This window comes from Acanthopagrus latus, chromosome 8, assembly GCF_904848185.1.
Source record: "Acanthopagrus latus isolate v.2019 chromosome 8, fAcaLat1.1, whole genome shotgun sequence".
In the NCBI taxonomy this organism is placed as follows: domain Eukaryota; kingdom Metazoa; phylum Chordata; class Actinopteri; order Spariformes; family Sparidae; genus Acanthopagrus; species Acanthopagrus latus.
The window spans coordinates 191,346-219,345 of NC_051046.1; the positions used below are offsets into that span (position 1 = coordinate 191,346).

The 28,000-nt window shown below is 49.7% G+C and overlaps 1 protein-coding gene across 3 annotated transcripts; it reads right to left on the reverse strand.

Annotated features, from left to right (window-relative positions):
* On the reverse strand, window positions 1–27,824 carry LOC119024548 (zinc finger C3H1 domain-containing protein-like). Of its 3 annotated transcripts, none has more exons than XM_037107447.1 (35): window positions 27,112–27,824; window positions 25,888–26,289; window positions 25,410–25,588; window positions 24,929–25,331; window positions 23,918–24,129; window positions 23,642–23,765; window positions 23,460–23,554; window positions 22,105–22,296; window positions 21,532–21,693; window positions 21,250–21,387; window positions 20,649–20,767; window positions 18,592–18,711; window positions 18,199–18,373; window positions 17,992–18,120; window positions 14,832–15,515; window positions 12,869–12,975; window positions 12,437–12,616; window positions 6,643–6,764; window positions 6,080–6,181; window positions 5,871–5,996; window positions 5,571–5,748; window positions 5,301–5,487; window positions 4,978–5,166; window positions 4,479–4,716; window positions 4,191–4,296; window positions 3,749–3,947; window positions 3,575–3,669; window positions 3,393–3,497; window positions 3,202–3,306; window positions 2,815–2,977; window positions 2,336–2,436; window positions 2,106–2,207; window positions 1,627–1,666; window positions 1,359–1,421; window positions 1–667 (listed from the first exon to the last, which is right to left on the reverse strand). In XM_037107447.1, exons 1-35 carry the CDS (start codon window positions 27,665–27,667, stop codon window positions 572–574), a joined length of 6,294 nt encoding a protein of 2,097 aa, XP_036963342.1. In that variant the 5' UTR covers window positions 27,668–27,824; the 3' UTR covers window positions 1–571. The 3 variants fall into 3 exon arrangements, with proteins under 3 accessions (XP_036963342.1, XP_036963343.1, XP_036963341.1); XM_037107448.1 differs by having other exon boundaries at window positions 12,437–12,568; window positions 18,592–18,714; XM_037107446.1 differs by having other exon boundaries at window positions 18,592–18,714.
* Between the last annotated feature and the right edge of the window lie 176 nt (window positions 27,825–28,000).

Sequence of the window (28,000 nt, forward strand, 5' to 3'; positions counted from 1 at the left end):
TCCTCTCCAATACTCTTTAATCATGTTGACAAAAAGAAAAAGGACAGATTGCACATGAGAGCGGGTCGCAAGTCCGACGAGTCCGGACGGACGAGGATCAGTCTCTCACTCTCTCTCGCTCACATTCAGACCCGATCAATATTCAAAAAAAGTTTCTCTTTGATCACTTTTACAAAAGTAAAGTCTTGTTGTTCCACCGGAGGCAAAGAAAAGACATCCTTTAAAAGACACGGGGTCAAACACCACAGTGATGTCACGTCCGTCCCACACACCCCTCCCCCCCTCAGGGAAGTAAAACAAACAGGAAGGAAATGGAACCAAAATAAAGTGACAGAAACAAAAAGGAGGACATGAATCAAAGGAACACTGAGCGTCAGCAGCAGTAGCAGCTCGATACTTACGTACGTGATGAGTTAAGTGAAGCAGGGAGGTGAGGGGAGGAGGGGGACGTCTGTCTTACCTCGTCTCATCTGTCTGATCTCACTCAGTCACTACAGCTGATCGATCGACTGATTCATTGATTTGAGTTTATTGAGCAGCTGACGGCGTCCCTCACTGGTCTTCTGTCTGATCACTCACTGAGACTCACGCCCACCTGCCGACATCTGTCCACCAGCCTCGTCAGTCTGTCCGTCTGTCCTCCTTCTGCTGCCTCAAACAGCAGCCGCTGCAGGGGGAGGAGGGGGACAGAGAGGGGTGAGGAGGGGGAGGCAGAAGCTCAACACCTGTGTGTGTGTGTGGGTGTGTGCGTGTGTGCGTGTGTGTGTGTGTACGCGCGCAAACACAGCTGTGATTTAAACACTGGGTCACTTCAAGTGTGTATCAGGATAAAACCAGCTGACACATCCAATAATTCTCTAATAAATAGCCATCAGTGTTTCTTCATCAACAAGAGGCTCCGTGTCCGCATAGTGTCACTCTGAGTCCAATCAGCAGCGAGCGTCTGCAGGTCAACTCTTCAGACAGGCTCCAATAATACTCACTGTATCTTTGTCTCCTATGGATGATGTCATCACTCACTTCCTCCTCCTCTGACATCATGATGTCAAATAAAACACAAGCTGATTATAAACCTCTGAGGACCAGAGCCCATCACACAGGCGCCGTCTCTCCCCCGCAGTGAAACTGTCGCCCTCTCCACCTGTGGAGCTGAAGTGTCTGTGCATGATTCCTGCACTGAAGCAGTGTGTCTCCTCACAGTCAACACTTTACTGCCTGAAACAAACACTCTGCAGACACGGAGAGCCTTCATGAGTCCACTACAGCTGAGCCTGGCACACCTGAAGAGAGCCGGTGTAAACTGTGTGTGTATGTTGTGTCTCCTGAGTGTTAGGCAGGAAGTGAAGGAGGTGATTTACATGTTTCCACAGGGCAGCACACAGTGGGAGGTGATGGAGGGCCTGCTGATAGAGAAGTCGCACCTACAACAGAAACAACAGACAGTAAAAGAGGGAGGAGGAGAAACAGCAGACGGCAGAGCGTCCAGTCAGTAACATGAAACATGACTGCAGCCAACACAAAAAACCTGCAGAAGTAGAAATCGGGTTCAGTAAGAACAAACAGGAAATGAACCTGGTTATGCGACTGAACTTCCTGTCGAGTTTCCTCCCTCCATCACTGACTCACCTCTGATCGCTCCTTCAGCTCCTCCTCCACAGCAATCGCTCTGCCAAGACACAAACACAGCTTCATTCATCCGGCTGTATTCAACACACCACATGTTGACACTCAAACCAACAACACTGTCTGGTTTCCTGTCTGCTGGCCCCTGCTGGCCACCATCACAACACCTCACAGGCAGAGTTTGTGTTGGAGTGGCAGCAGCCACTAACCTCGTCATGAATCTATAATGATTCATCAGACATCATAAACAATCAAAGATTAGCAGAATACACAGAAACAAACAATAATTCATGTCAGAAATGTTTTGGTCCAGTCAGCATTTATCCTGGTGACCTCTAGAAGGTCCCGCCCCCCAGACTGGCCCTCCCTGCTCTGTGACAGACAGGATGAGACTTTGTTGTTGGTTTTCATTGGTTGACAGTAAACAGATCATCATCAGACTCGTCCTCCTCATTACGTCCGCAGGGTTTCTGTGCACTCACATGTTCCAGTTGGCCAAACACTTTGGAAAGTTACTGTTCAACATCCTCGCCTGGAACTTCAGCTGCTCCATGTTTCCGTCCTGCCACTCCTGATGCAGCAACCTGCGCATCAACGGGGCAACTGAGAGAGCAGCGAGCATCACAGCACCTGTCCTGAGACAGTCAACTACCAGCCTGTCTACTGCTGACAGACCACTGCACTGTGTGTGTGTGTGTGTGTGTGTGTGTACCTCAGACCCAGCTCTGTGTTGTTGGGCATGGCGTATCTCAGTCTCTCCAGCACCAGTGCATGCTGGGACTGCGGCAGACAGCTGAGGTAAAAAGTCACCACCTAAAGAGCCAATCAGCAATCAGAGCTTGAACCAAGCGTCAACATCTGTCCACTAAACTGACACATTTGTTAAGGGAGTCTGGTGACTTTCTCCACGGGGACAAAGAAGTCGCCTATATTGTTCCTGTTTAGTGTCTTTGTAACATGTGACATGTTTAGATCAATAACATGTTTCTTCTTTCAGGTTCTGATTTAATGCCGAAATACAAGAAGGAATCTGTCAGAGAGAAAGTGTCACAATGGTTATAACATTTGTTTTAACTCAACAACTCTTAAAATCACTACATTTGTTAATGGAGTCTGGTGACATAGGCCTGATGACTCAGCATGGACAGTGACGTCAGGTGTGGAAAGGCTCTTCTCTCAGGTGAGTCTCACCTTGTTGTGGAAGGTGTAGCAGCTCCAGAACTCTGCTGAGTTGAAGGGAACCTCCAATCGAGATGGGACAGTGCTCAGACAACGTTGGACCAGATCTGAGAACAGTTTGGACTGAGTGTTGGGCAGACCGCGGGCCTGTTGACTACTGCTGAACAGCAGGTAACTGTGGACACACACAAGGACACACCCACACATACACACACTGTTGTCTGTCTCAATAGAAAACATGGCATCACTCTCACGTGTTCAGGTAACAAAGGTCTCAGATCAGCTGGTGCTGACGCAGGTTTGATGTTGACAGAAGATTTATGAGAATCATTCAACCTGTGAAGAGCTCAGTGAGGCTTCATGACAAACAGACAGACGTCCGCAGGGACAAACACTCACTCCATCCACAGTCTGTGGAGCTCTTCCTGCTGCATGTTGGATCCCAGCGCTCTCTCAAAGGCGTCCACAGTGTCGTCTACAGAGCCGTGCAGCCACTGCCAGCGACTGCAGCAACAACAACACAGTTATTCTCCCCAGAAGACAGAGACAGAGACAGAGACAGAGACAGAGACAGAGACACACACACACACCAGTGGATGAGGTGGAGGTATGGCAGCTGCTGGCTGAGCTGCTCCTGAAGCTCTCTGATGATTGGACCTCTCAGCAGCTCCTCAGTGGGAAAACCAAGGATGTGTCTGAGGAGAGAAGAATAGTCAGACTCACCTGAAGAAACACACACACACACACCTGAAGAATCCCCCCCACACCGTACCTGAGGACGTCCACAGGTCTCTTGTGACACTGCTGGTCCTCACAGAGACTCAAGATGAATCCTCTGAACAGAGGAACGATGGCGCTCGACTTCTCCTGTAAACACCAGCACAGAACATCAAATACCTGACACGCCCGACACTCATTAAAAAAAGCAGCCGTGACCTCTCCTCACCTGCTTCATGAGAAACTTGCAGGAGTGATAGAAGACCTCGGCATTGTTGGGACACTCGACCAGAGCGTGGAGCCACATTCTGACCGCCTGATCTGCGTCTCCTCTCCGGATGTGGAGCTCAGCCAGAGCGTCTCTCAGAGTGCAGGACTCAGGACAGAACTGCAGCAGAGACTCGCAGAGGACAACGCCTTCATCAAACCTGTAGAGAGACAACAGACACCAGGCCAGCACTGCTACATGATACTGTCTCATCCTGAACACAGTGCTGCGCTCAGACTGTGTCTGAGTGCGACAGTTATTCACACACAGACACACTGTCCTCCAGTGTCATAACAGCACAGCAAACAATGGCTCTGTGAATGACATCACCAAATTTCTATAATCAAATGAAATAAACATGTTGCACAATGTTTAAAAGTTAAAAAGTAGCAGCAGGTGTCACCTGTCCAGCAGCGTGTGGAGGAGGATGAAGTTGGTGTGAAGGGACAGACAGGCCAGCGTCCTCTCACGCTGAGACATAGACTCATTACTGCACTGATGGACGGCATCTGAGAGGGGACACAAAGATACAAACACTTTAATATCATATGATCAGCTACAACAAAGACATTTGACTTCCACTGTGAAACACGAAAGTATAAATCTACAAGAACGTAAGAAACAAATAACGAGCCGAGACACCCAGAGGAGCTTGATCGCAGACAGGAGCAGTCGTGTTGAGAGGCTGTACCTTGGAACAGGGCGATGAGGATGTCAGGTGGCGTGCTGACATCCTGCCGGCTCCTCCAGGGCAGCAGGAAAGACTTCCTGCTCACCAGTCTGGACGGACCGGACTCTGCCGGGTCGTACAGAACAGACGGCAGCCGGTCGAACTCCGTCAGGTGGATGTAACAGAGCCAGAGCAGCGCCCGGTCACTAGCTGTCAGGTGCTCCGCTATACTCCTGTCATGGGCCGATTTCAAGGCGTTCTGCACACAATTCATCATTTTCATTGATTACTGTGTGTAATCAAAGAGATCCAAACTGATTTAAAAAGATGTTATTTAACCTTTCAGAGCTGAAATCTTTACTGTAGCTGCTGAGATTAAACATCTGAATGTCGAGGGGCTAAATAACTTCTTGTTGGCATCTGTTGGGTCTTTAGGCTACGTCACTGTCACATTAGTGTGTTTTCAGCTGAGTCTCAGCTGATTCAGACACAAAAGTGCACTTCTGTCTCAGTGTTTCACCTGAAGAATAGCCAGCGCGCTCTCCATGCGCCCTGTGAACAGGTTCAGGTGGACTCTGTACAGAAGAGCCTCCATCAGCTGGAAGGACAATTTGTCTGAGACTCCAGAAGACGTCTCAGTGAGGAGAAACTGCAGCAGACGATCACACACGTAATCCTTCCCCTCGAACGAGCTCTCCAGGTTCAAATACTGCAGAGAGAAAGTCAGCGACACACATCAGTCCAGTTCATCTGGTCTGTACCAGAACACACTCAGCGTTACTGTCCCTTCAGTGAGACGGACAGGTGAGCACACTGCACAGGTCAGAAATCTCTGGAACTTACGTTCCACCACACTTTGTAGTCTGGCGCATGCTCCACAGCCATCTCGCACATCTCCTGGACCTCCTCCCTGCTGCCTCGTCTGGAGAACAGAGACAGGTAGTGGCTCCACACCTCCGGGTTATCACAATTTGTCTCCAGAGCTCGAGACAACGTGTTCAAGGCGGCTTCCAGACACTCAGCTGCAGAACTGTAGACAGACACATCACCTGAAACATGACAGTCACCTGAGAGGTGAATACGAGGACATCAGCAGGCAGTTTGGTGACTCACGTCTCGTTCTGATTCAGGTATTTGAAGGCTAATTTGATCCACAGCTGAGTGTTTCCAGGACTCTCCAGGACGCTCATCTCCAGGTTTGATATGTCGTCCGTCTCACTGATAAAATAGCGTTTGTCCTCTGATGTGACACAGAGATCCAGAGCAGACAGGCTGGTCCTGGAGCCGCTGTCTGCAGGAGACACACAGATCAGTGCTGACTGAACTCTCTCAGAACAGAAACTGATCACGTTAAACAGTCGAGCTGATCGATCCCTCCAGATGACATCATGGAGCCTCTGGATGTTCACTCACCGTGTCGCCCAGACGCCATGTTTCCAGCCGCGGTGTCGTCCTCACTGTCGTCCTCGGGAGTCGAGCTGCTCTGAGAAGGCTTCGGCCTCCACTTCCTCAGGTCCTTACAGGTGGTGTACGGAGGGACTGCAGAAGAGGAGAAGAAGAGTTCACATGTCTGCAGATACTTTCTCTGATGAAGGTGATGATGATGAGGATGATTCACTGACCGTGTCGTTTGCTCTCGTTGACCTTGCTGACGAGCAGGACGGCCTTCTGGTCGACTCCCATCCGGTCTTTGTTTGTGCCGAACAGCTTCTTCATGTATTTTTCTACACAACAGAGCAAAGCATCATGGGTAAGTTTAACACTTTGGCTGTGTCCGAAATCACTCACTACTCCCTGTATCGTGCACTACATAGTGACTACGCCATTTTGTAATGCTGTCTGAATGTCTAGTGGGAAATATTATACCCTATAGTGACTCAAATTATCCCACAATGCAATGCGAAAAGTAGTGAACATCCAATGGACACTAACCAAGCAATATTTACCATCATGCATTGCACTGTGGATAAACGCATGGAGGTTTCAATTCATGTTTCGCGACAGCAGTGACATCATTAACGGCGCCAACGTGTCCGAAAGTGCATTTTTCTTTCTGCTGATGAGCTCCTGTATAGTCCACTATGTTGGACTCCCTGTGTAGTGACTAGGCAGCAGGAATGAGTAGGTGACTCAGACACAGCTGAAGTGTTGCCAACACACAGACAGGAAACTTCCTGTGACTCACCTGTGGCAACACTGACGTCATCGTCTGAGCTGCTCTCTGAACAGCCAATCAGAGGCAGGCTGTAGGACAGGATGTCCTGGAACAGCTGGTTTCCTGTCAGAGTGCAGTTCCTCATGTGCTGCCTGCAGAGAGAGGAGCAGTGTTATAAACTCCTGCAGAGAGGAGGAGCAGTGTTATAAACTCCTGCAGAGAGGAGGAGCAGAGAGGAGGAGCAGAGAGGAGGAGCAGTGTTATAAACTCCTGCAGAGAGAGGAGCAGTGTTATAAACTCCTGCAGAGAGGAGGAGCAGAGAGGAGGAGCAGAGAGGAGGAGCAGTGTTATAAACTCCTGCAGAGAGGAGGAGCAGTGAGGAGGAGCAGAGAGGAGGAGCAGTGTTATAAACTCCTGCAGAGAGGAGGAGCAGAGAGGAGGAGCAGTGTTATAAACTCCTGCAGAGAGAGGAGCAGTGTTATAAACTCCTGCAGAGAGGAGGAGCAGAGAGGAGGAGCAGAGAGGAGGAGCAGTGTTATAAACTCCTGCAGAGAGGAGGAGCAGAGAGGAGGAGCAGAGAGGAGGAGCAGTGTTATAAACTCCTGCAGAGAGGAGGAGCAGAGAGGAGGAGCAGAGAGGAGGAGCAGTGTTATAAACTCCTGCAGAGAGGAGGAGCAGAGTTATAAACACCTGCAGAGAGGAGGAGCAGAGATGAGGAGAAGAGAGGAGGAGCAGTGTTATAAACTCCTGCAGAGAGGAGGAGCAGTGTTATAAACTCCTGCAGAGAGGAGGAGCAGAGTTATAAACTCCTGCAGAGAGGAGGAGCAGAGAGGAGGAGCAGAGAGGAGGAGCAGTGTTATAAACTCCTGCAGAGAGGAGGAGCAGTGAGGAGGAGCAGAGAGGAGGAGCAGTGTTATAAACTCCTGCAGAGAGGAGGAGCAGAGAGGAGGAGCAGTGTTATAAACTCCTGCAGAGAGAGGAGCAGTGTTATAAACTCCTGCAGAGAGGAGGAGCAGAGAGGAGGAGCAGAGAGGAGGAGCAGTGTTATAAACTCCTGCAGAGAGGAGGAGCAGAGAGGAGGAGCAGAGAGGAGGAGCAGTGTTATAAACTCCTGCAGAGAGGAGGAGCAGAGAGGAGGAGCAGAGAGGAGGAGCAGTGTTATAAACTCCTGCAGAGAGGAGGAGCAGAGTTATAAACTCCTGCAGAGAGGAGGAGCAGAGAGGAGGAGCAGAGAGGAGGAGCAGTGTTATAAACTCCTGCAGAGAGGAGGAGCAGAGAGGAGGAGCAGAGAGGAGGAGCAGTGTTATAAACTCCTGCAGAGAGGAGGAGCAGAGAGGAGGAGCAGAGAGGAGGAGCAGTGTTATAAACTCCTGCAGAGAGGAGGAGCAGAGAGGAGGAGCAGAGAGGAGGAGCAGTGTTATAAACTCCTGCAGAGAGGAGGAGCAGAGTTATAAACTCCTGCAGAGAGGAGGAGCAGAGAGGAGGAGCAGAGAGGAGGAGCAGTGTTATAAACTCCTGCAGAGAGGAGGAGCAGTGTTATAAACTCCTGCAGAGAGGAGGAGCAGTGAGGAGGAGCAGAGAGGAGGAGCAGTGTTATAAACTCCTGCAGAGAGGAGGAGCAGAGAGGAGGAGCAGAGAGGAGGAGCAGTGTTATAAACTCCTGCAGAGAGGAGGAGCAGAGAGGAGGAGCAGTGTTATAAACTCCTGCAGAGAGAGGAGCAGTGAGGAGGAGCAGAGAGGAGGAGCAGTGTTATAAACTCCTGCAGAGAGGAGGAGCAGAGAGGAGGAGCAGAGTTATAAACTCCTGCAGAGAGGAGGAGCAGAGAGGAGGAGCAGTGTTATAAACTCCTGCAGAGAGAGGAGCAGTGTTATAAACTCCTGCAGAGAGGAGGAGCAGAGAGGAGGAGCAGTGTTATAAACTCCTGCAGAGAGGAGGAGCAGAGAGGAGGAGCAGTGTTATAAACTCCTGCAGAGAGGAGGAGCAGAGAGGAGGAGCAGAGAGGAGGAGCAGTGTTATAAACTCCTGCAGAGAGGAGGAGCAGAGAGGAGGAGCAGAGAGGAGGAGCAGTGTTATAAACTCCTGCAGAGAGGAGGAGCAGAGAGGAGGAGCAGTGTTATAAACTCCTGCAGAGAGGAGGAGCAGAGAGGAGGAGCAGTGTTATAAACTCCTGCAGAGAGGAGGAGCAGAGAGGAGGAGCAGTGTTATAAACTCCTGCAGAGAGGAGGAGCAGAGAGGAGGAGCAGTGTTATAAACTCCTGCAGAGAGGAGGAGCAGAGAGGAGGAGCAGTGTTATAAACTCCTGCAGAGAGGAGGAGCAGAGAGGAGGAGCAGTGTTATAAACTCCTGCAGAGAGGAGGAGCAGAGAGGAGGAGCAGTGTTATAAACTCCTGCAGAGAGGAGGAGCAGAGTTATAAACTCCTGCAGAGAGGAGGAGCAGAGAGGAGGAGCAGTGTTATAAACTCCTGCAGAGAGAGGAGCAGTGTTATAAACTCCTGCAGAGAGGAGGAGCAGTGAGGAGGAGCAGAGAGGAGGAGCAGTGTTATAAACAGCTGCAGAGAGGAGGAGCAGAGAGGAGGAGCAGAGAGGAGGAGCAGTGTTATAAACTCCTGCAGAGAGGAGGAGCAGAGAGGAGGAGCAGTGTTATAAACTCCTGCAGAGAGGAGGAGCAGAGAGGAGGAGCAGAGAGGAGGAGCAGTGTTATAAACTCCTGCAGAGAGGAGGAGCAGAGAGGAGGAGCAGAGAGGAGGAGCAGTGTTATAAACTCCTGCAGAGAGGAGGAGCAGAGAGGAGGAGCAGTGTTATAAACTCCTGCAGAGAGGAGGAGCAGTGTTATAAACTCCTGCAGAGAGAGGAGCAGTGTTATAAACTCCTGCAGAGAGGAGGAGCAGAGAGGAGGAGCAGTGTTATAAACTCCTGCAGAGAGGAGGAGCAGAGAGGAGGAGCAGAGAGGAGGAGCAGTGTTATAAACTCCTGCAGAGAGGAGGAGCAGAGAGGAGGAGCAGAGAGGAGGAGCAGTGTTATAAACTCCTGCAGAGAGGAGGAGCAGAGTTATAAACTCCTGCAGAGAGGAGGAGCAGAGAGGAGGAGCAGAGAGGAGGAGCAGTGTTATAAACTCCTGCAGAGAGGAGGAGCAGTGTTATAAACTCCTGCAGAGAGGAGGAGCAGTGAGGAGGAGCAGAGAGGAGGAGCAGTGTTATAAACTCCTGCAGAGAGGAGGAGCAGAGAGGAGGAGCAGAGAGGAGGAGCAGTGTTATAAACTCCTGCAGAGAGGAGGAGCAGAGAGGAGGAGCAGTGTTATAAACTCCTGCAGAGAGAGGAGCAGTGAGGAGGAGCAGAGAGGAGGAGCAGTGTTATAAACTCCTGCAGAGAGGAGGAGCAGAGAGGAGGAGCAGTGTTATAAACTCCTGCAGAGAGGAGGAGCAGAGAGGAGGAGCAGAGAGGAGGAGCAGTGTTATAAACTCCTGCAGAGAGGAGGAGCAGAGAGGAGAAGCAGAGAGGAGGAGCAGTGTTATAAACTCCTGCAGAGAGGAGGAGCAGAGAGGAGGAGCAGAGAGGAGGAGCAGTGTTATAAACTCCTGCAGAGAGGAGGAGCAGAGAGGAGGAGCAGTGTTATAAACTCCTGCAGAGAGAGGAGCAGTGTTATAAACTCCTGCAGAGAGGAGGAGCAGAGAGGAGGAGCAGAGAGGAGGAGCAGTGAGGAGGAGCAGTGAGGAGGAGCAGTGTTATAAACTCCTGCAGAGAGGAGGAGCAGTGAGGAGGAGCAGAGAGGAGGAGCAGTGTTATAAACAGCTGCAGAGAGGAGGAGCAGAGAGGAGGAGCAGAGAGGAGGAGCAGTGTTATAAACTCCTGCAGAGAGGAGGAGCAGAGAGGAGGAGCAGTGTTATAAACTCCTGCAGAGAGAGGAGCAGTGTTATAAACTCCTGCAGAGAGGAGGAGCAGAGAGGAGGAGCAGAGAGGAGGAGCAGTGTTATAAACTCCTGCAGAGAGGAGGAGCAGAGAGGAGGAGCAGAGAGGAGGAGCAGTGTTATAAACTCCTGCAGAGAGGAGGAGCAGAGAGGAGGAGCAGAGAGGAGGAGCAGTGTTATAAACTCCTGCAGAGAGGAGGAGCAGAGAGGAGGAGCAGTGTTATAAACTCCTGCAGAGAGAGGAGCAGTGTTATAAACTCCTGCAGAGAGGAGGAGCAGAGAGGAGGAGCAGAGAGGAGGAGCAGTGTTATAAACTCCTGCAGAGAGGAGGAGCAGTGTTATAAACTCCTGCAGAGAGGAGGAGCAGTGTTATAAACTCCTGCAGAGAGGAGGAGCAGAGAGGAGGAGCAGAGAGGAGGAGCAGTGTTATAAACTCCTGCAGAGAGGAGGAGCAGTGTTATAAACTCCTGCAGAGAGGAGGAGCAGAGAGGAGGAGCAGTGTTATAAACTCCTGCAGAGAGGAGGAGCAGTGAGGAGGAGCAGTGAGGAGGAGCAGTGTTATAAACTCCTGCAGAGAGGAGGAGCAGAGAGGAGGAGCAGTGAGGAGGAGCAGTGAGGAGGAGCAGTGTTATAAACTCCTGCAGAGAGGAGGAGCAGTGAGGAGGAGCAGAGAGGAGGAGCAGTGTTATAAACAGCTGCAGAGAGGAGGAGCAGAGAGGAGGAGCAGAGAGGAGGAGCAGTGTTATAAACTCCTGCAGAGAGGAGGAGCAGAGAGGAGGAGCAGTGTTATAAACTCCTGCAGAGAGGAGGAGCAGAGAGGAGGAGCAGTGTTATAAACTCCTGCAGAGAGAGGAGCAGTGTTATAAACTCCTGCAGAGAGGAGGAGCAGAGAGGAGGAGCAGAGAGGAGGAGCAGTGTTATAAACTCCTGCAGAGAGGAGGAGCAGAGAGGAGGAGCAGAGAGGAGGAGCAGTGTTATAAACTCCTGCAGAGAGGAGGAGCAGAGAGGAGGAGCAGTGTTATAAACTCCTGCAGAGAGAGGAGCAGTGTTATAAACTCCTGCAGAGAGGAGGAGCAGAGAGGAGGAGCAGTGTTATAAACTCCTGCAGAGAGGAGGAGCAGAGTTATAAACTCCTGCAGAGAGGAGGAGCAGAGAGGAGGAGCAGAGAGGAGGAGCAGTGTTATAAACTCCTGCAGAGAGGAGGAGCAGTGTTATAAACTCCTGCAGAGAGGAGGAGCAGTGAGGAGGAGCAGAGAGGAGGAGCAGTGTTATAAACTCCTGCAGAGAGGAGGAGCAGAGAGGAGGAGCAGAGAGGAGGAGCAGTGTTATAAACTCCTGCAGAGAGGAGGAGCAGAGAGGAGGAGCAGTGTTATAAACTCCTGCAGAGAGAGGAGCAGTGAGGAGGAGCAGAGAGGAGGAGCAGTGTTATAAACTCCTGCAGAGAGGAGGAGCAGAGAGGAGGAGCAGTGTTATAAACTCCTGCAGAGAGGAGGAGCAGAGAGGAGGAGCAGAGAGGAGGAGCAGTGTTATAAACTCCTGCAGAGAGGAGGAGCAGAGAGGAGAAGCAGAGAGGAGGAGCAGTGTTATAAACTCCTGCAGAGAGGAGGAGCAGAGAGGAGGAGCAGTGTTATAAACTCCTGCAGAGAGGAGGAGCAGAGAGGAGGAGCAGTGTTATAAACTCCTGCAGAGAGAGGAGCAGTGTTATAAACTCCTGCAGAGAGGAGGAGCAGAGAGGAGGAGCAGTGTTATAAACTCCTGCAGAGAGGAGGAGCAGAGAGGAGGAGCAGTGTTATAAACTCCTGCAGAGAGGAGGAGCAGTGAGGAGGAGCAGTGAGGAGGAGCAGTGAGGAGGAGCAGTGTTATAAACTCCTGCAGAGAGGAGGAGCAGTGAGGAGGAGCAGTGAGGAGGTGTTCTCACCATCTGCAGTGGTCGTCGTTGCAGGTCCCGGTCAGGTCGAAGCGGCAGAAACACTTGGTGGGCTCGATGGTGTTGCTGTATGTGACAGAGCTGAGTGACAGCTTCTCCTTGGTTCTGTAGTACGGACTGAACCTGAGAGCACACACATTGTTCTGTTTGGTTCTGCAGTACGGACTGAACCTGAGAGCACACACATTGTTCTGTTTGGTTCTGCAGTACGGATTGAACCTGAGAGCACACACATTATTTTGCTGCAGCCGCTGTGCTCTTCAGCTACTGAACACTGCTTTTGATTTTGATCATCAAAATTCATTTAGATAAATTTTTGATTTGAAATGAAGTCAGGAGCCTTTAACAATCTCATACCTTCAGACTTCTGGTTCAAAACAACTTGATATTATTGTTATGCATGTGTGTTGATGTGGAGTCTACCTGTATGACCTGAAGACCAGCAGAGGGCTGTGATATGAGCCAAACGGAACCGGCTTCAGCTCAGAGCTCCCTGATTGGCTGGTTGTGTCAAGCTCCAGTGAAACCACCTGCAGTGAATCACAAACATACAAATCACACGATGACACACAGATCACATGTAAAAAACTGAAACCATCATCTTTAATAAACTGGACCAGTCAGACAACACTGACACCATCTACATGAAGGGACAGAGCAGGCGGTTCTTTCAATGTGGCACTCAGCTGCTGCTACCTGCGGCAGCCAGTGTCAGATTGTGTGCAGCAGTGTGGGGACGTGGCATCGGGAGCAGCGCTGCCATCAAGCTGAACAAACCGGTGAGGAGAGCAGCTCTGTGGAGGGGATGAACCTGGACAGTGTGGAGGCGCTGACGGAGAAGAGGGCGAGACCAACGCTGCGAGCTGTAAGAGACAATCCCCCTCCCACTCACCACTGAGCACGTCCACCCACAGACTCATCCTGCCACAGACTCGTCCGCCCACAGACTCGTCCGCCGACAGACTCGTCCGCCCACAGACTCGTCCGCCCACAGACTCGTCCGCCCACAGACTCGTCCTGCCACAGACTCGTCCGCCCACAGACTCGTCCGCCCACAGACTCGTCCGCCCACAGACTCGTCCGCCGACAGACTCATCCTGCCACAGACTCGTCCGCCCACAGACTCGTCCGCCGACAGACTCGTCCTGCCACAGACTCGTCCGCCGACAGACTCGTCCGCCCACAGACTCGTCCGCCCACAGACTCGTCCGCCGACAGACTCGTCCAGCCACAGACTCGTCCGCCCACAGACTCGTCCTGCCACAGACTCGTCCGCCGACAGACTCGTCCTGCCACAGACTTGTCCAGCCACAGACTCGTCCAGCCACAGACTCGTCCAGCCAGACTCGTCCAACCACAGACTCGTCCCGCCACAGACTCGTCCAACCACAGACTCGTCCAGCCACAGACTCGTCCCGCCACAGACTCGTCCCGCCACAGAGTTAGGGTTTCCCACCACAGCTCCCCTCTCCACTGATTCAGGGCTCAACCAAACACTTCACCATCACTTAAAGACTGATTGTGTATTAGTTCTTGTTATTCTATAATCTCAGAACTCACTGCACTGATTTATTTATTATGTACTACACAAGGACAGTTACTGTATATAGTATGTTTATCTTTATTCTAATAGTTAATTGAATTTTCATTAATTCAAAGTGTTATTTTATTCTTTCCAATATCTCTTTACGTTGTCTCCATATGTTGAAACTTGCTCTTGTGCTGCTACTTATTTCCCTCTGTGCTGCTGTGTTACCTGTGAACTAGTGCTGTGCGGTATACCGGTTCACACCAAATACCAGAGTATATTTTCATTATAACATGAATTTTTAATATGCTGCCATACCGGTGAATTTGATTACACAACGTTTGGAACGCTGCACCGTGCAACACTGTTTCAGACTGGACACTTTTCAATGTTGCGCTGGAGAGACGGGTCGGGTTTTATGATTGCCATTTTCAAGGCGTCACTTATCATCAGTCATTATTAGCGACACAAATGAGCATTTATATTTCATATGAGCTCATTCATGCATGTTTGCGCCTTCCCAGAACTCCCATTGCCCACGCTGGCTTACTTTCATTTTTAAAAATTGTCAGTCAGTATGAATTTAAAGCGGGTCGGCTCAGGTACGGAATTTAATTTGTGCTACTGTCAGAAAACTGGTCGGATGCTGTTTAAAGTATGGTGGGTTCAGAGGGTGCAGGTTTGCAATATAAGACCTGTGTAGGACTCTAAGTGAAACTGTTTTTTGAAATTTTGAAAAATACTATGATATACATTTTTGGTCATACCGCCCAGCACTACTGTGAATTTCTCCCGAGGGGAATCAATAAAGGAACATCTTATCTTATCTGGTGACCTGATGCAGGATTTTGAGCTCACCTGTCCAGGTGGAGGGTTGTCCACATGTCCTCCGAGTCTGTGCAGCTCCATCTGCAACACTTCTCCCAGCCGTGCCTGCTGCTGGTACTGCAGCTTCAGAGCATCTACGTCCAGCCCAGCAAACATCTCTACAGGGATTCTGGAGGTAGAGGTGGAGCTAGAAGTGGAGGAGCTGGAGGTGGAGCTGGTGGAGGTCTTGTCAGGTTTGGTGGAGCTGCAGTCTTTAGCTGTTGTGGAGCTCGGCTGCTCCAGGTTTGGTTTGGTGAAAGAGCAGCTGGACTGACGGAACGAGTGTCGACGGGCTCCTTTGGCTGCAGCAGCAGCAGGTGGAGGTGCAGGTGTAGCTGCAGGTTCCGACTCGTGATCATCAGCCTCTGGGACGTCTTCGCTGTCCAGGGTGAGTTTGTCCTGGGTGAGGTCATGCAGGGATGGCTGAGGCAGGGGGAAGGAGGTGGGGGGAGGTGGCAGATGGGGGTCCGGGGGGGTGGAGGCGCGTGCTGCCGGCTCAGCGAGCAGTTCTGATTGGAGTCCTTTGTTGTGCAGGGCCTGAGCCTCCTTCAGCTTCTGGATCTTGAGAGCGTACTCCGACTCGAGCTGCTGGAGCCGCTGCTTCTGAGCCATCAGCTCTGCAAAGTGACGCTCTGACCCGCAGGGGGCGCCGTCCACACGCTGCAACTTACTGGGCTGAGACACACAGAGGACAGTTCCGTCAGTGACGCACACACAAACACCTGAACATAAAGCAACACTTCTCACCTGTACTCCCTCCTGTCTCAACCATAAGACATAAAACAACTGCACTGTCATGTCACATGTCACATGAGGAGTTAATGACTCAATGCGTTCAACTGTCAGGTGTTTGTATGCAGACACCTGAGAGGTGAGCTCCTGTCCTGAAGGCAGCTAACTGTCGGGGAAAAAATCATCATCTGAGATTAATCAGTAATGAAGTTCTGGTTCTGTGCAGTCCCGCTGCACTCGTCTGTACATGACATGTGTGTAATCAGAAAAAACAGTACAACAGAGAGACAGTAGAGAGTACTCAAAGTATTCTCAATACTCAGATTTCCAGATGTCATGTAGTTCACCATCTTATGTACAGTCATACTATTAGATGACATTTTATACATTTACTCTGTGTAGTTACATAGTTACATACATTCATATATTTACATCAGTCTGTGTAAATATGCCTATTCACATTATGTATATCTATATACACATTTAGATTAGTCTCTTTCAGGCATATTTATATACTTTAATGCTGTGTATAAACTACACGCATTTTATTTTCATCCATCATGTCCATGTGTGAAAGATGTTTATCGTCTTTTCTTCTATTATTGTCTTGTTTACTATGCTCATCATTCATTCACTTATCTTTCACAGATAAAATGTTTAAGTTGTTATGAAATAAAATAAAATACTAATGGAACATCAGACGCAGGCTTACCTACAGATAATAATATAAAACACATGTTTTGGTTGTGTGTGTGTGTTGTAAAGTCTGACTACAGCAGAATGATTTCTGAGTCGTTCCTTCAGCAGCAGGTTGAATGAGTCTGATGCTGCAGCTGCTCTTTAGTTCGTCCACAGTTTGTGGAGGCTGAGAGACTTTGTTCATGATCACCAGCAGTTTCACCAACATCATATCCTCCTCCTCCTCCTCCTCGGAGAAAAGCTCAGAGCCATCAAGAGACTCGGCCTTCTTTATGAGTTCATTTAGCTTCACATGTCTGCTGTCTCGCTGTGTTCCTGCTTATTACCACGTATTAATTCACAGACTTCGTTATCCAGCCATGATAGACAGCCTGTCTGTGATCTGAACAGGCTGCCGCTTTTATCTTTATTGATTTCATGTGATGCTAACACAGGTACATCAACAATGCTAACCTGCTAGTTATGCTAGCAGACAGCTAAAGCTAGCTGAGGAACATAAAACAGATTTAAATTAACACTGAAACCATAAACCCACCCATCTGGACTGAACCCAACACGTCTCCAACCGGAACCAGAGCAGGTGAGAACACGACAGCTCCGTGTTTCTACCTGTCAGGTAGCTCGTGTTATCGAACTGTACATTAGCACGTAGCTAATGTGTGCTAACAGGAAACAAACCGCGCTAACAAGCTGAAACTTGAACATTGTATTACCTGTCAACACAACAGGTGATGTGACGTTACACTTAGCGGATGGCAGCAGCAACAGACGAACAAATAAAAAACAGCCGATAACTTGTTTATGTCCCATAATATAGTTGAGGCCCCGCCCCCTCCGGTTTGACCCACGGGTCATCATGTGATCAAATCTTTGAGTAGAGAAATTATTTATTGATCCTGATTGAACTGTCATGAATCAAACATGATGTAAAATCAATAACGTGTCGTTGAAATTAAAGATAAATCTCATGTAGTTTTGTGACTTTGCTGTGGGAAGGATGTGACGTCAGCGCTCTACATCTAGAGTTAAAGGGACATGTCGCCAAAAATCCTCACATATTCCATTTACCAGACAAACAACCGTCGTCAGAGATTCTTCATCACCATGATGATGAACTAACTCATGTCTGTTGACTGATCAGGTCAGGTCAGGTCAGGAGATCAGGACCGTGTTCTTGGTCCAGTCAGACGGAGTTAATATGAAACATGGTGCTGGTGTTGGTCAGACAAACATTAATCACATTCACATTTTATCGACCAAATCATTGATAAATATTAATTAATTAATCCATGAAACATAGTTACTGAAATGAAGAAGCACTAAGAATAAAGTAAACTGCAGCACTGTCCACTACTGTCCTCACTGTCCACTACTGTCCTCACTGTCCACTACTGCCCTCACTGTCCACTACTGCCCTCACTGTCCACTACTGCCCTCACTGTCCACTACTGTCCACACTGTCCACTACTGTCCTCACTGTCCACTACTTCCCTCACTGTCCACTACTGCCCTGTCCTAACTCTCTGTCACTGTGAGGACTCACCTTGTCAAAGTGATGTTCTACAGAAAGTGAAAGTGAAGGTAGAAAACTGAATTAAGGACAGATTTACATTTAGTTGGTTGTCGCTGTCTTGCTGCAGTGATGGTTACTCATATTCCTCCACTGATTTGTGTATCAGAGGAAGTGAAACAACAGGAAGTAACGGGTCGTGTCTCTCACCAGAGTCTGGTTGGACTCAGTTTGTCGTTTGGATCGTCTGCCGGCTGTCAGCTGAGCCTGAGTCAGCTCCTGCTCCAGCCTCGCAGCCTGACTCTTCTTTATGGATACTCGATGTTCCACGCGGTGCACCTGCACAGGAGGAGGACCACAGGTGAGATAGAGGCCAGGACAGGTGAGATAGCGGGTGTTGTATCAGCTGTGTGTTACCTGCTCCTGCAGCTTCTTTAGCAGCGTCCTGTTGGCGCCAACGATCTTCTCGCTGGCCTGCAGCTGCTCTCTCAATTTGGCCACTTTCCCCTCAGCAGCCTTTAGAGACTCTCTCTTCTTCAGCTCCTGCTGCAGCAGGTGTCTGAGGACAGCCTCATCCCTCTGCAGCAGCTCCCTGACACGCACATGCACACACATGCACACACACACACACACACACACACACACTCTGTTTTACCTGTCCTCAATATCCATATCAATATCGACTTCATCACACAAAAACTGACTATACAGACTGTAACACATCCGGAAGCTCTGCAGACACAAATGAACGTGTGTGTGTGTGTGTGTGTGTGAGTGTCTGTCTGCGTGTGTGCGTTCAGTCAGTCTCACCTGTGCTTATTGAGTCTGTGCTCCACCTCACACAGTCGGGTCTCTGCAGCAGATCTTCCTGAGGGGTCGGAGGCAACAGATAAAGCCGAGCTGCGATCCTTCAACATCTTCTGCTTCTCTCTGCTGTCAGACCACACACAAAGTTTCAGTGTTGGAGTCACGTGATGCAGCGAGGATAGACAGACATGCCCCTAGGAGCTCCTGACAACACCTCTTTTTACTGACTTATACCACCCAAACTCTGAACTAAAGTCGACTTCAAGCAAGTGCATGAATACCAGATCCAAAGGGAAAAAGAAAAAGGGGAACTAAGTTGCTGGTCCTGCACTTATGATGGATGCTAAAAATGCTAAGGCTAGTTCTAGCCATCCACAGGCTAGCATCCGGCATGACGAGCTCAGGTGAGAGTTTGATTCACTCTCTCAGAGAGATACGAGAAGGAAACCAAAAACTTGCTACTCAACTTGATTCCAAGCTGATTGAGTTTAATAATGCAATCACGATGGATAAACAATGAGCGGTCTGGTCACAAGAGTTAAGCAGGCTGAAAACCGCATCAGTGATGCAGAAGATACGCTAGTGTGTCTGGACAAAACAGCGCTTCAGTTACGCAAGCAGAATGAATACCTGCTTGAAAAAGTTGACCAACTCGAAAATGACAGCAGGCGTAACAAAAAAATCTACCGGAGAGTTGTGAAGGCACGAATCCAGTTAAGTTTTTCACTGACTGGCTCCCTGCTACTCTGGGCTCTGACAACTTCCCCGACCCCATCATCATAAAGCGGGTGCACAGAGCACTCTTCCCCAGACCATCCCCCGATCAGAAACTGAGACCCTTCATAATCAGATTTCTGAAGTATCAAGACAGAGACAGGGTCCTGTGCCGCTGCATCAAAAGAGAGGAACACCATCCAACGTGATGGCTCCCCGTCATGCTTTTCCCTGATGTGAGCCCTGCTTTTGTTAGACACTGGAGGGAATACGATCAGGTGAAGAACTAGCATAACTCGCGGCCAGGAGGATACCGTTTGCCCCGCTCCATCCAGCAACGTTGAGAATTCTTTAAAATGCCCAAAGAAGCCATGTCATTCATTCATAAACTGCATCCTGAAGGTGAGGATGAGCCTGAGTAAAAGTTTACTGCGGGCGATGCGTCCACTGACGCTTGGGACATTTAATCTTAGTGTAACCTATCTTTACACAGTAGTCATAACTTTGCCCATATTTTCTTTTCACTATAGTCATTGAGAGTATTTTGGATGCTACAGCTAATAACATAGATGCTGCAACTTAATTTGACCTGATCCATATCATTTTATTACAGCTTCGCTTGTATTTGACAATTGTTTTTGACCACTTGTTCAGAAAGAGTGGGGATGTTAACCCCTGAACTGGGTGTTGATCGATGTAGCTTTGGGGGAGTGTCAGGTCTGCACTTGGGATATCAGACACGCAACTCTTTACAGCTGGGGACTTGCACTGTTTTTGTTCAATAGCAGTGCTGTTATGGGTGGGAATTAATATTGTTCTTGTTAATATTGTGTTTTCTGTGGGATGGGCCTGACCTCTCTTTCTTCTTTCATTTAATGTAAATGGGTTGAATGGACCAGTTAGAAGGAGTATATGATTACTTGAAAAAGTTGAAAACTGAGAGAACATTTATACAGGAAAGCCACCTTACTAAAACTGAGCACCAAAAGTTAAAGAGGGAATGGGTAGGGCAAGTATATGCATCTTCATTTAACTCAAAAGCAAGAGCAGCTGTAATATTATTACACAAGCCGTTTTCTATGGCAAAATATATCTCTGATCCAGCTGGGTAAAGCGCATTGATCCAAGGCTTATATAATCATTGTTTTTTTTTCTCTTTTCTTTCATTATAATTGTTATTATTTTCATGTACATGTCGTATTATTTATACCATTTTGTCCATGGAAATGAGTTATTGTTTTGCATAACTGAAAACTTCAAAATAAACTGTAAAGTGTCAGTGTTAGTGTGTCAGGTGTGTTCACACCTGCTGCCTCAGTCGGATGTCTGTAATGAGGTTTTTTTACCTGGCGATCTCTTCTTTGAGTAGACGGTACTCAGCCTTCTTGGCTTCAGGTAAAGCTTCTGGAGTTCTGACCGGATTGTTCTCCTTCTCAGATCCTGATGCCGCTTTAGGCTTTGCTGCCTGCAGACACATAATAATCACACCATCGATCAGAGACAGAGACAGACAGCATGAAGACCGCCAGTTTTACAGGAGCCAATACGTTGTTTCAGTGTTCTGATGTATTTGTTGAGTTAAACTGTGTTTGGTTCTGCACTGATCCACTTCTCTGTTACATCCTCTGACTGAGGCTTCGTGTCCACACTGTCTGTTTTCAGTTGTCGCCAGCGAGGAGCGTCAGCAGCAGCAGGCCATCGTCCAGAGAAAAGACACAGCACCAAGCTCTTCAGAAAAGCTCTTGGTGGCGTCACCGTGGCTCTTTTCGTTCTTTTGGTGATAATATTCACCGCCTTTGTCTCCTATGGATGATGTCATCACCCACATCATCCTCCTCTCATCATGTCAAATAAGACAGGTTTCTCTCAGCGCTCCTGAGAACAGCCAGTGAAACAAACACCATGTGGACACAGGGACTGATCTGACCTGCAGGTGGTGGGACTCACCTCCACTGTCCTCCGTGCCTCTTTGATCATGAACTCGAGTCCTCCAAACGCCGTCTGAGTGGAACTGCAAGCGTCAATGTCCGAATCACTGTCGTCTGAGTCGTTCAGAGAAACCACTACTGACTTGTGTCTGGGCAGCTGGACAGAGAAAAACATACGGTGATTACACAAACACTGCTCGTGTGATGAAGCTTCACATCACTATCATCATCATCATCATCAGATGAGATGAAGCTTCTGGTTGTCATGGTGTGTGTGTGTGTGTCTCTGTGTGTGTCTCACCACCAGTGGAGCTCTGGGGGCGTGATGTCCTCTGGAGAACTTGTTGGTTCTGGACTGAGACACTGTGTTGAGACTGACGGTGCTCAGGTTTCCTCTGGTTGGCTGCTGTACGTCAGCAGGAGGCTGACAGCTGGGAGACGGAGGAGCACTGCAGCTCTTCTCCTACACACACACACACACACACACACACACACACACACACACACACACACACACAATCTCCATTGACACCAATATTCACTCGGCTCTACTATTTCAACTAAAATGGCCGACAGTAAAAAGACAGCCCCACCCGGTGGAGCCCGTCAGGTCCAACATCTAACACTTCCATACAGGCATTGGTGTTTTTTTAAACCTGCTAAAAGATAATTAAATCAAGTAGAACCAGATCTCTACTCGGATCCATATCAGACTGTACTCACTCACAGACAGCAGCACCTGAATACACCTGATTCATCCAGATCCAGGAATTATTCAAAATGTGGAAAAAGTCTCATCTCATGCAAAACAAAATGTTGTGGAGTTAATGTGGTCTGGTGTGTTCAGATTGACGGAGGAGCAGCGAGAACAAACCTCCACCACCGTCACTCTCTTGTTGGCCATCGACATCAGACACGTCTCCCTGAGCAGCATCTCCTCCTCCTCCTCCTCATCAGCAAACGGAGGTTTAGGAGGAGGCTCCAGCTCGTCTGGTGGAGGGGGGAGAGGAGGAGGTGGGGGAGGAACACCGGACAGCATGGGAGAGAGGAAGGGCGGAGAGAAATCCTGAGAGGCAGAGACAGACGGGACCAGAGACAGACAGGATGAGAGACAGAGGGGACCAGAGACAGACAGGACCAGAGACAGACGGGAAGAGAGACCAGAGACAGACGGGACCAGAGACAGACGGGACCAGAGACAGACAGGACCAGAGACAGACGGGAAGAGAGACCAGAGACAGACGGGACCAGAGACAGACGGGACCAGAGACAGACAGGACCAGAGACAGACGGGAAGAGAGACCAGAGACAGACGGGACCAGAGACAGACGGGACCAGAGACAGACAGGATGAGAGACAGAGGGGACCAGAGACAGACAGGACCAGAGACAGACGGGAAGAGAGACCAGAGACAGACGGGACCAGAGACAGACAGGAAGAGAGACAGAGGGGACCAGAGACAGACAGGACCAGAGACAGACGGGAAGAGAGACCAGAGACAGACGGGAAGAGAGACAGACGGGACCAGAGACAGAGGGGACCAGAGACAGACAGGAAGAGAGACAGAGGGGACCAGAGACAGACGGGAAGAGAGACCAGAGACAGAGGGGACCAGAGACAGAGGGGACCAGAGACAGACGGGACCAGAGACAGACGGGAAGAGAGACCAGAGACAGACGGGACCAGAGACAGACGGGACCAGAGACAGAGGGGACCAGAGACAGACAGGACCAGAGACAGACGGGAAGAGAGACCAGAGACAGACGGGACCAGAGACAGACGGGACCAGAGACAGAGGGGACCAGAGACAGACAGGAAGAGAGACAGAGGGGACCAGAGACAGACAGGAAGAGAGACCAGAGACAGAGGGGACCAGAGACAGACGGGACCAGAGACAGACGGGAAGAGAGACCAGAGACAGAGGGGACCAGAGACAGAGGGGACCAGAGACAGACAGGAAGAGAGACAGACGGGACCAGAGACAGACGGGACCAGGGACAGATGGGATGAGAGACAGACGGGACCAGAGACAGTCAAACTGTCAAACAACGTTATATGTTTTTTGATTCAAAAGTCATTTTTGTTTCAGGACTGATGAATGTGTAAGTCGGTCATTAACTTATTATTGATGTTAATACAATGAACTGTGTGGATGATAAAACTACTAAATGCTAATGCTAACATTACAATTCTCTTCAACAGCTGGGTGCAGTGTTTTGGGGTGCGTACCATTCCAAAGTGATGAGAGTCGGTCACAAACAGAGACACCTGAGGAAAACATCCTGGATCGTCTGCAGTCAGCTGAGTGTGTGTCGGAGACGGGACTGAAACACAGCAGCAACAGGAAGTTTCAACAGGTGTGTGTGTGTGAGTGTGTGTGAGTGTGTGTGCGCGTGCGTGCGTGCGTTCACCTGGTGAACTGGTCTCGCTGTCCGTGTCCATGGCGACCTCATCATAGTTGTCGTACTGGTACAGGTTGCCTGAGGCGTCCACACCTTGTTTACCTGCAGACTTCCTGTGTTCTCGGTCTCTGGACTGAAGGACACAACAGACATCCTGTCACTGTCACTCTGCTCTCTTCTTCTGTGGTGTTTCAAACAGCTGATCATCTGACCGCTCACCCCACTGAGAGGGACGAGACAGAAGCATGACATTGAAGGCTGTGGTTGTTGGTGTCTGTCTCTTACTTTGCTGCGTGTTCTCGTCCTCCCTCCCACCAGCTTCATGAAGCGGTTGTACTGCTCGTCCTGGTTGGACAGGTCACGGATTCGGCGGATCTCGTCCTCCCGTTTGCGCCGCTCCTCCTCTTCCTGTCGTCGTTTCTCCTCCTGCTCCTTCTGCTGCTGCAGCTTCCAGGTCCTCAGTTGCTGCTTCCTGAATGCCTGCTTCGCTGCCGAGCCTGATCAATAAGCACAACTTCATTGTGATCAGATGGTCACACTGTGGCAGGACACAACAGCAGGTGGATGTTTGTGTTCTTCACAACTATTCATCATCTTAAATCCACTCAAACATTTTCTGGACGTCGTCCTCAAGAGCCAATCAGAGCTCAGAGCTTCATTTCAGTCTGGAGTTAAATACAATCGTCATTACTTAAGATACAGGTTACTGATCGAGGGAGGACCTGTGGCTATAGATCATGACATTGATCTGAAGTTATACCTGTCAGAAACACAGCTCATCTGATCGCATACCATTCACCTTTTCATCTGTGACATCGGCCTGCCCGTCGCGCGGGGGGGAGCTTGTGTCCAATAATCAAAAAGCTGTTTGTTTCACGCCCGTTCTCCTCCAACACATTTAATATCGTCATATAAAACTGAAGACATTAACAAGATAGAAGTTCAGGGCGGATGACTAACGAGATAGAAGGCAGATCGTCTGACTGTCATCAGTTTTCAGATCTGAGAAGCTAAAACAAACAACTGAAACATTAATGAGCAACCACAACAGCTACTGATTAATATTATATTGATCGACTGACTGATTGATCGACTTGTTGTGCAATGTGTTAAAGACACCGTCAGCTGTCACCTGCAGCAGGTGTTCACGCAGTGATTCAATCACTTCTCTGTGTACAGGGCCTTCAGTTCTCTACCATAGCGTCTAACTGAACAGAACCTGTCCTGTTCGCTGTGATGACTGGATTATTATTGATTACTGACTCCAGTGGACTCACATAGAGGCAGCTGTCTCACCTGGACTGATCACCTTCTTGGCCAGGTGAAGCTTTCCCGGCACGCTGCCTCTCTCCAGCACAGATTTGGGCCCAGCTTTAGGACTCGTTTTGGGCCTTTCTCTGTCCCTGTCTTGAGGTCTGGGCCCGGTCTTGGTTCTGTCTCTGGACCTGGTCCTGTTCTTGTCCACTGCTGCAGCAGCGGCGGCGGCTGAGGAGGTGGACCTGGTGGTGACTCTCTGCTGCCTGCTGGGTGGAGCAGCTGCGGAGGTGGAGCTCTTCTCCTGAACCACTTTAGTGATGCGGTCTTTGCTCTTCTTCATCACCTGCTGCTCCTTCTGCTGCCACTTTTTACTGGCCGACTGCAGCGCGAGGAGACGCAGCTGCAGCTCTGACAGCTCCTCCTCCTCCACCTTCACCACCGGCTGCTCGGGAGCAGATGCAGACGCTTTAACACAGTTATTCTGGCTCAGACGTGATGTGTGATGTAACGCCCGCCTCACCTTGTCAGGAGAGATGACCGAGTCCTCGCTGGAGGCCGACGACTCGCTTCGACACAAACACGTCTTTGTCATCTCCTCTCCGCAGCCCGAACACGTCTTCTTCGTCTCCTCTGACTCTTCATCTGCTTTTTGCTCCATGTCCACTCCATCCTGAGCTGTTCCTTCTTCTTCTACTGCGCCTGTTAGCACACAGGAAGTCAAAGAATTACATGACTTGTTGACAGTCAGCAGCTGATCACACAGATCATTTATTATTGATTTGTTATTCTTTTTTTTTTTTTTTTTTTTTTTTAGGTAATAAACCCGTTTCTGTTGATCTCTTTGAGTTTGTTAATAAATCAGAAGCCTGGCATGACAAATGTGATGACAGATGATCAGAACCAGTGCAGCTGAAGTTGATGTTGTGGTTTCAGAACAGAACTCGGTGCTGGCTGTCTCACACATCAAACACCAAGATGAAGCGTGTGTTTCCTCTCACCCTCCTGCTGAGCAGCACCTCCTCCTTCCTGCTCCACCCACTTCCTCTTCAGCTCATCCAGGTTGACAGTGGTCGGAAGTTTCTGCCGCAGAGGTTTGATGTTGAACGCCTGAAACACTTTCTTCTCGGCAGTCTCCAGCTCAGACGTGTCCTCTGGACTCTGGGTCGGTTCTGGTACTGGTTTGGTCTCTATAATACTGGCAGTGTTGTCTCGAGTTGGGTCTTTGGCAGGCGACTCTTTGGGCTCCAGAGCCATTGTCTCCTCTTTGCGGATGCACTCCAGCTCCAGCTGAATCTGCTTATACTTGGACAGTAAATCCTCGAAGGACTCGTCAACACTGTTCTCTGCTTTGGAAACACTGTGAGCCGGTTTCCTTGCTTGGTTCCGACCCAGCAGCTTCTCTGAGGCCACCGGTCAGGAAAGTACAAACACACATTCATCTGAAAATCATGTTATCAATCAATCATTTCATCTGTCAAATCTCAGACAAGCTGGTCCAGTTGACTGCCTGTGGGGCCCAAGAAGACCAGAACACACTGACAGCTGAGAGATGATGTTTCATTAATTATCAACAGCTACCGATAGGTTTTAAATCTGTTAACCAATTGATCATCTCACAGTCGGCCACTAATATCAAATAATATAAAGATTTAATTCCATGTGATCAGAACCCGCTCTGACACCAGCACCCGGTACAGGTGAGGTCTCTGATCTGATCTAAACGCATTGATCGACAGACTGTTCATGTCTCCAGCTGCTCTATAGTGAGGATGTCACTTATCACTTGTTATTATTGATTAGTAAATAAGTCTGAAATACTGAACTTTGGAGCACAGCAGCAGTTTGGAGAGGAGCTGATTTGTGCGGAACCACAGGATCGGTTCTGCTCGGGTCAGCAGGAATCAAACGTGTCCTCAGATCGTCAGGGTTTATTGTGAGAGGGGTCTTCAGTGATCAGCTGATGAATTAATTAGTTGATCAGTTGATAGCACCTGCACTGATCCACATGGGAGACCGGAAGTTCCCAGCAGGAATACGTCATCGTTTCTGTTAAAGCTTTAAAGCGATTGAACTTCCCCTGTGACGTCATGCTTCAGATACTCTGATATATTAATATATTAGTATGATATGGACCGGGTCACCTGTCAGGTTCTATCTCATGGATCAGTAGATCCTCAGCAGTCACTCACTCACGTCCCGGATCATTGCCGGGTGAAGGATACGTTTTCTGGACGGAGAGTCCTTCTTGCTGCCGTGACCGTCTCCGGGCCCGTACCGGCCCAGGAGACCTCTGCTGTCTACACCTGCCCGGCTGCCTCGGTTCCAATGCCCGCGTCCACCGTTCGGCATCGCCCGGTGCCTGAACCTACCCAGGGCTCCGTGGCTCCGCTCCCAGAAGCTGGTCCGCGGGCTCGGCTCTCCGTGAGGACCGAGTCCCGGCGGCGGCAGCAGCAGCAGCGGCGGAGGGGAGGGAGCGGGAGGCCGGTCGGGCCCGCTCGGGCCGCACTGCTGCCGGTGGCTCGGGAGGACGGGGCCGTGTCCGTGAGGTCGGTTGTATGGCACCAAGAGGCGGAAGTCTGGCGGCTGGTGGGCCATGTGTGGCAGCATGTTGTGCGGATGGTGGTGAGCTTTCCGTGTCCGTGGAGGAGCGCCGCGGCCCGGCCTGCTACCATCCCCCCGCCGGATCGGCACACTGTCCTCGGTTTCATCATCGCAGATCTCTCCGTCTTCGAGCTCGCCCTCCTCTCGAGGAGAGCGGCTCACTTTATTCAAATCCATGTGGGAGGTCCGGACGGGCCGTCGGCAGGTCGTGAAGCGCTGAGAGAGCAGTCACCGGACAGTGGAGCTGAAATTCATGTTGTTTCAGCGCCGCTTCATGGAGTCGGTCCGCTTCTCTGCTGCGCACACAACTCTCGCGATACAACGAGACTTCCTCTTCCTAGCGATGCTTGATGACGTCAGGTCAACATTAGTGCCACCGGCTGGACTGGAGTGTGACTGCAGTCCGTGCGTGCATGTGCGTGCGTGTGTGTGTGCATGTGTGAACATACGGAAAAGAAAACAAAGAAAAAGAAAATAAATGTTGGCGTTATTTTTTGTAACGCGACATAA

Bases quoted from the DNA above. Each gene is read 5' to 3' on its own strand.
- LOC119024548 (XM_037107446.1), bottom strand. From the start codon at position 27,667: ATGGATTTGAATAAAGTGAGCCGCTCTCCTCGAGAGGAGGGCGAGCTC. The intron at 23,766-23,917 runs GTAAGAGACAGA...TGTGTCCTTCAG, and splicing joins GGACGAGAACACGCAGCAAA to TCCAGAGACCGAGAACACAG. The intron at 1,667-2,105 runs GTGAGTGCACAG...GTGTCTTGGCAG, and splicing joins TGTTTGGCCAACTGGAACAT to AGCGATTGCTGTGGAGGAGG.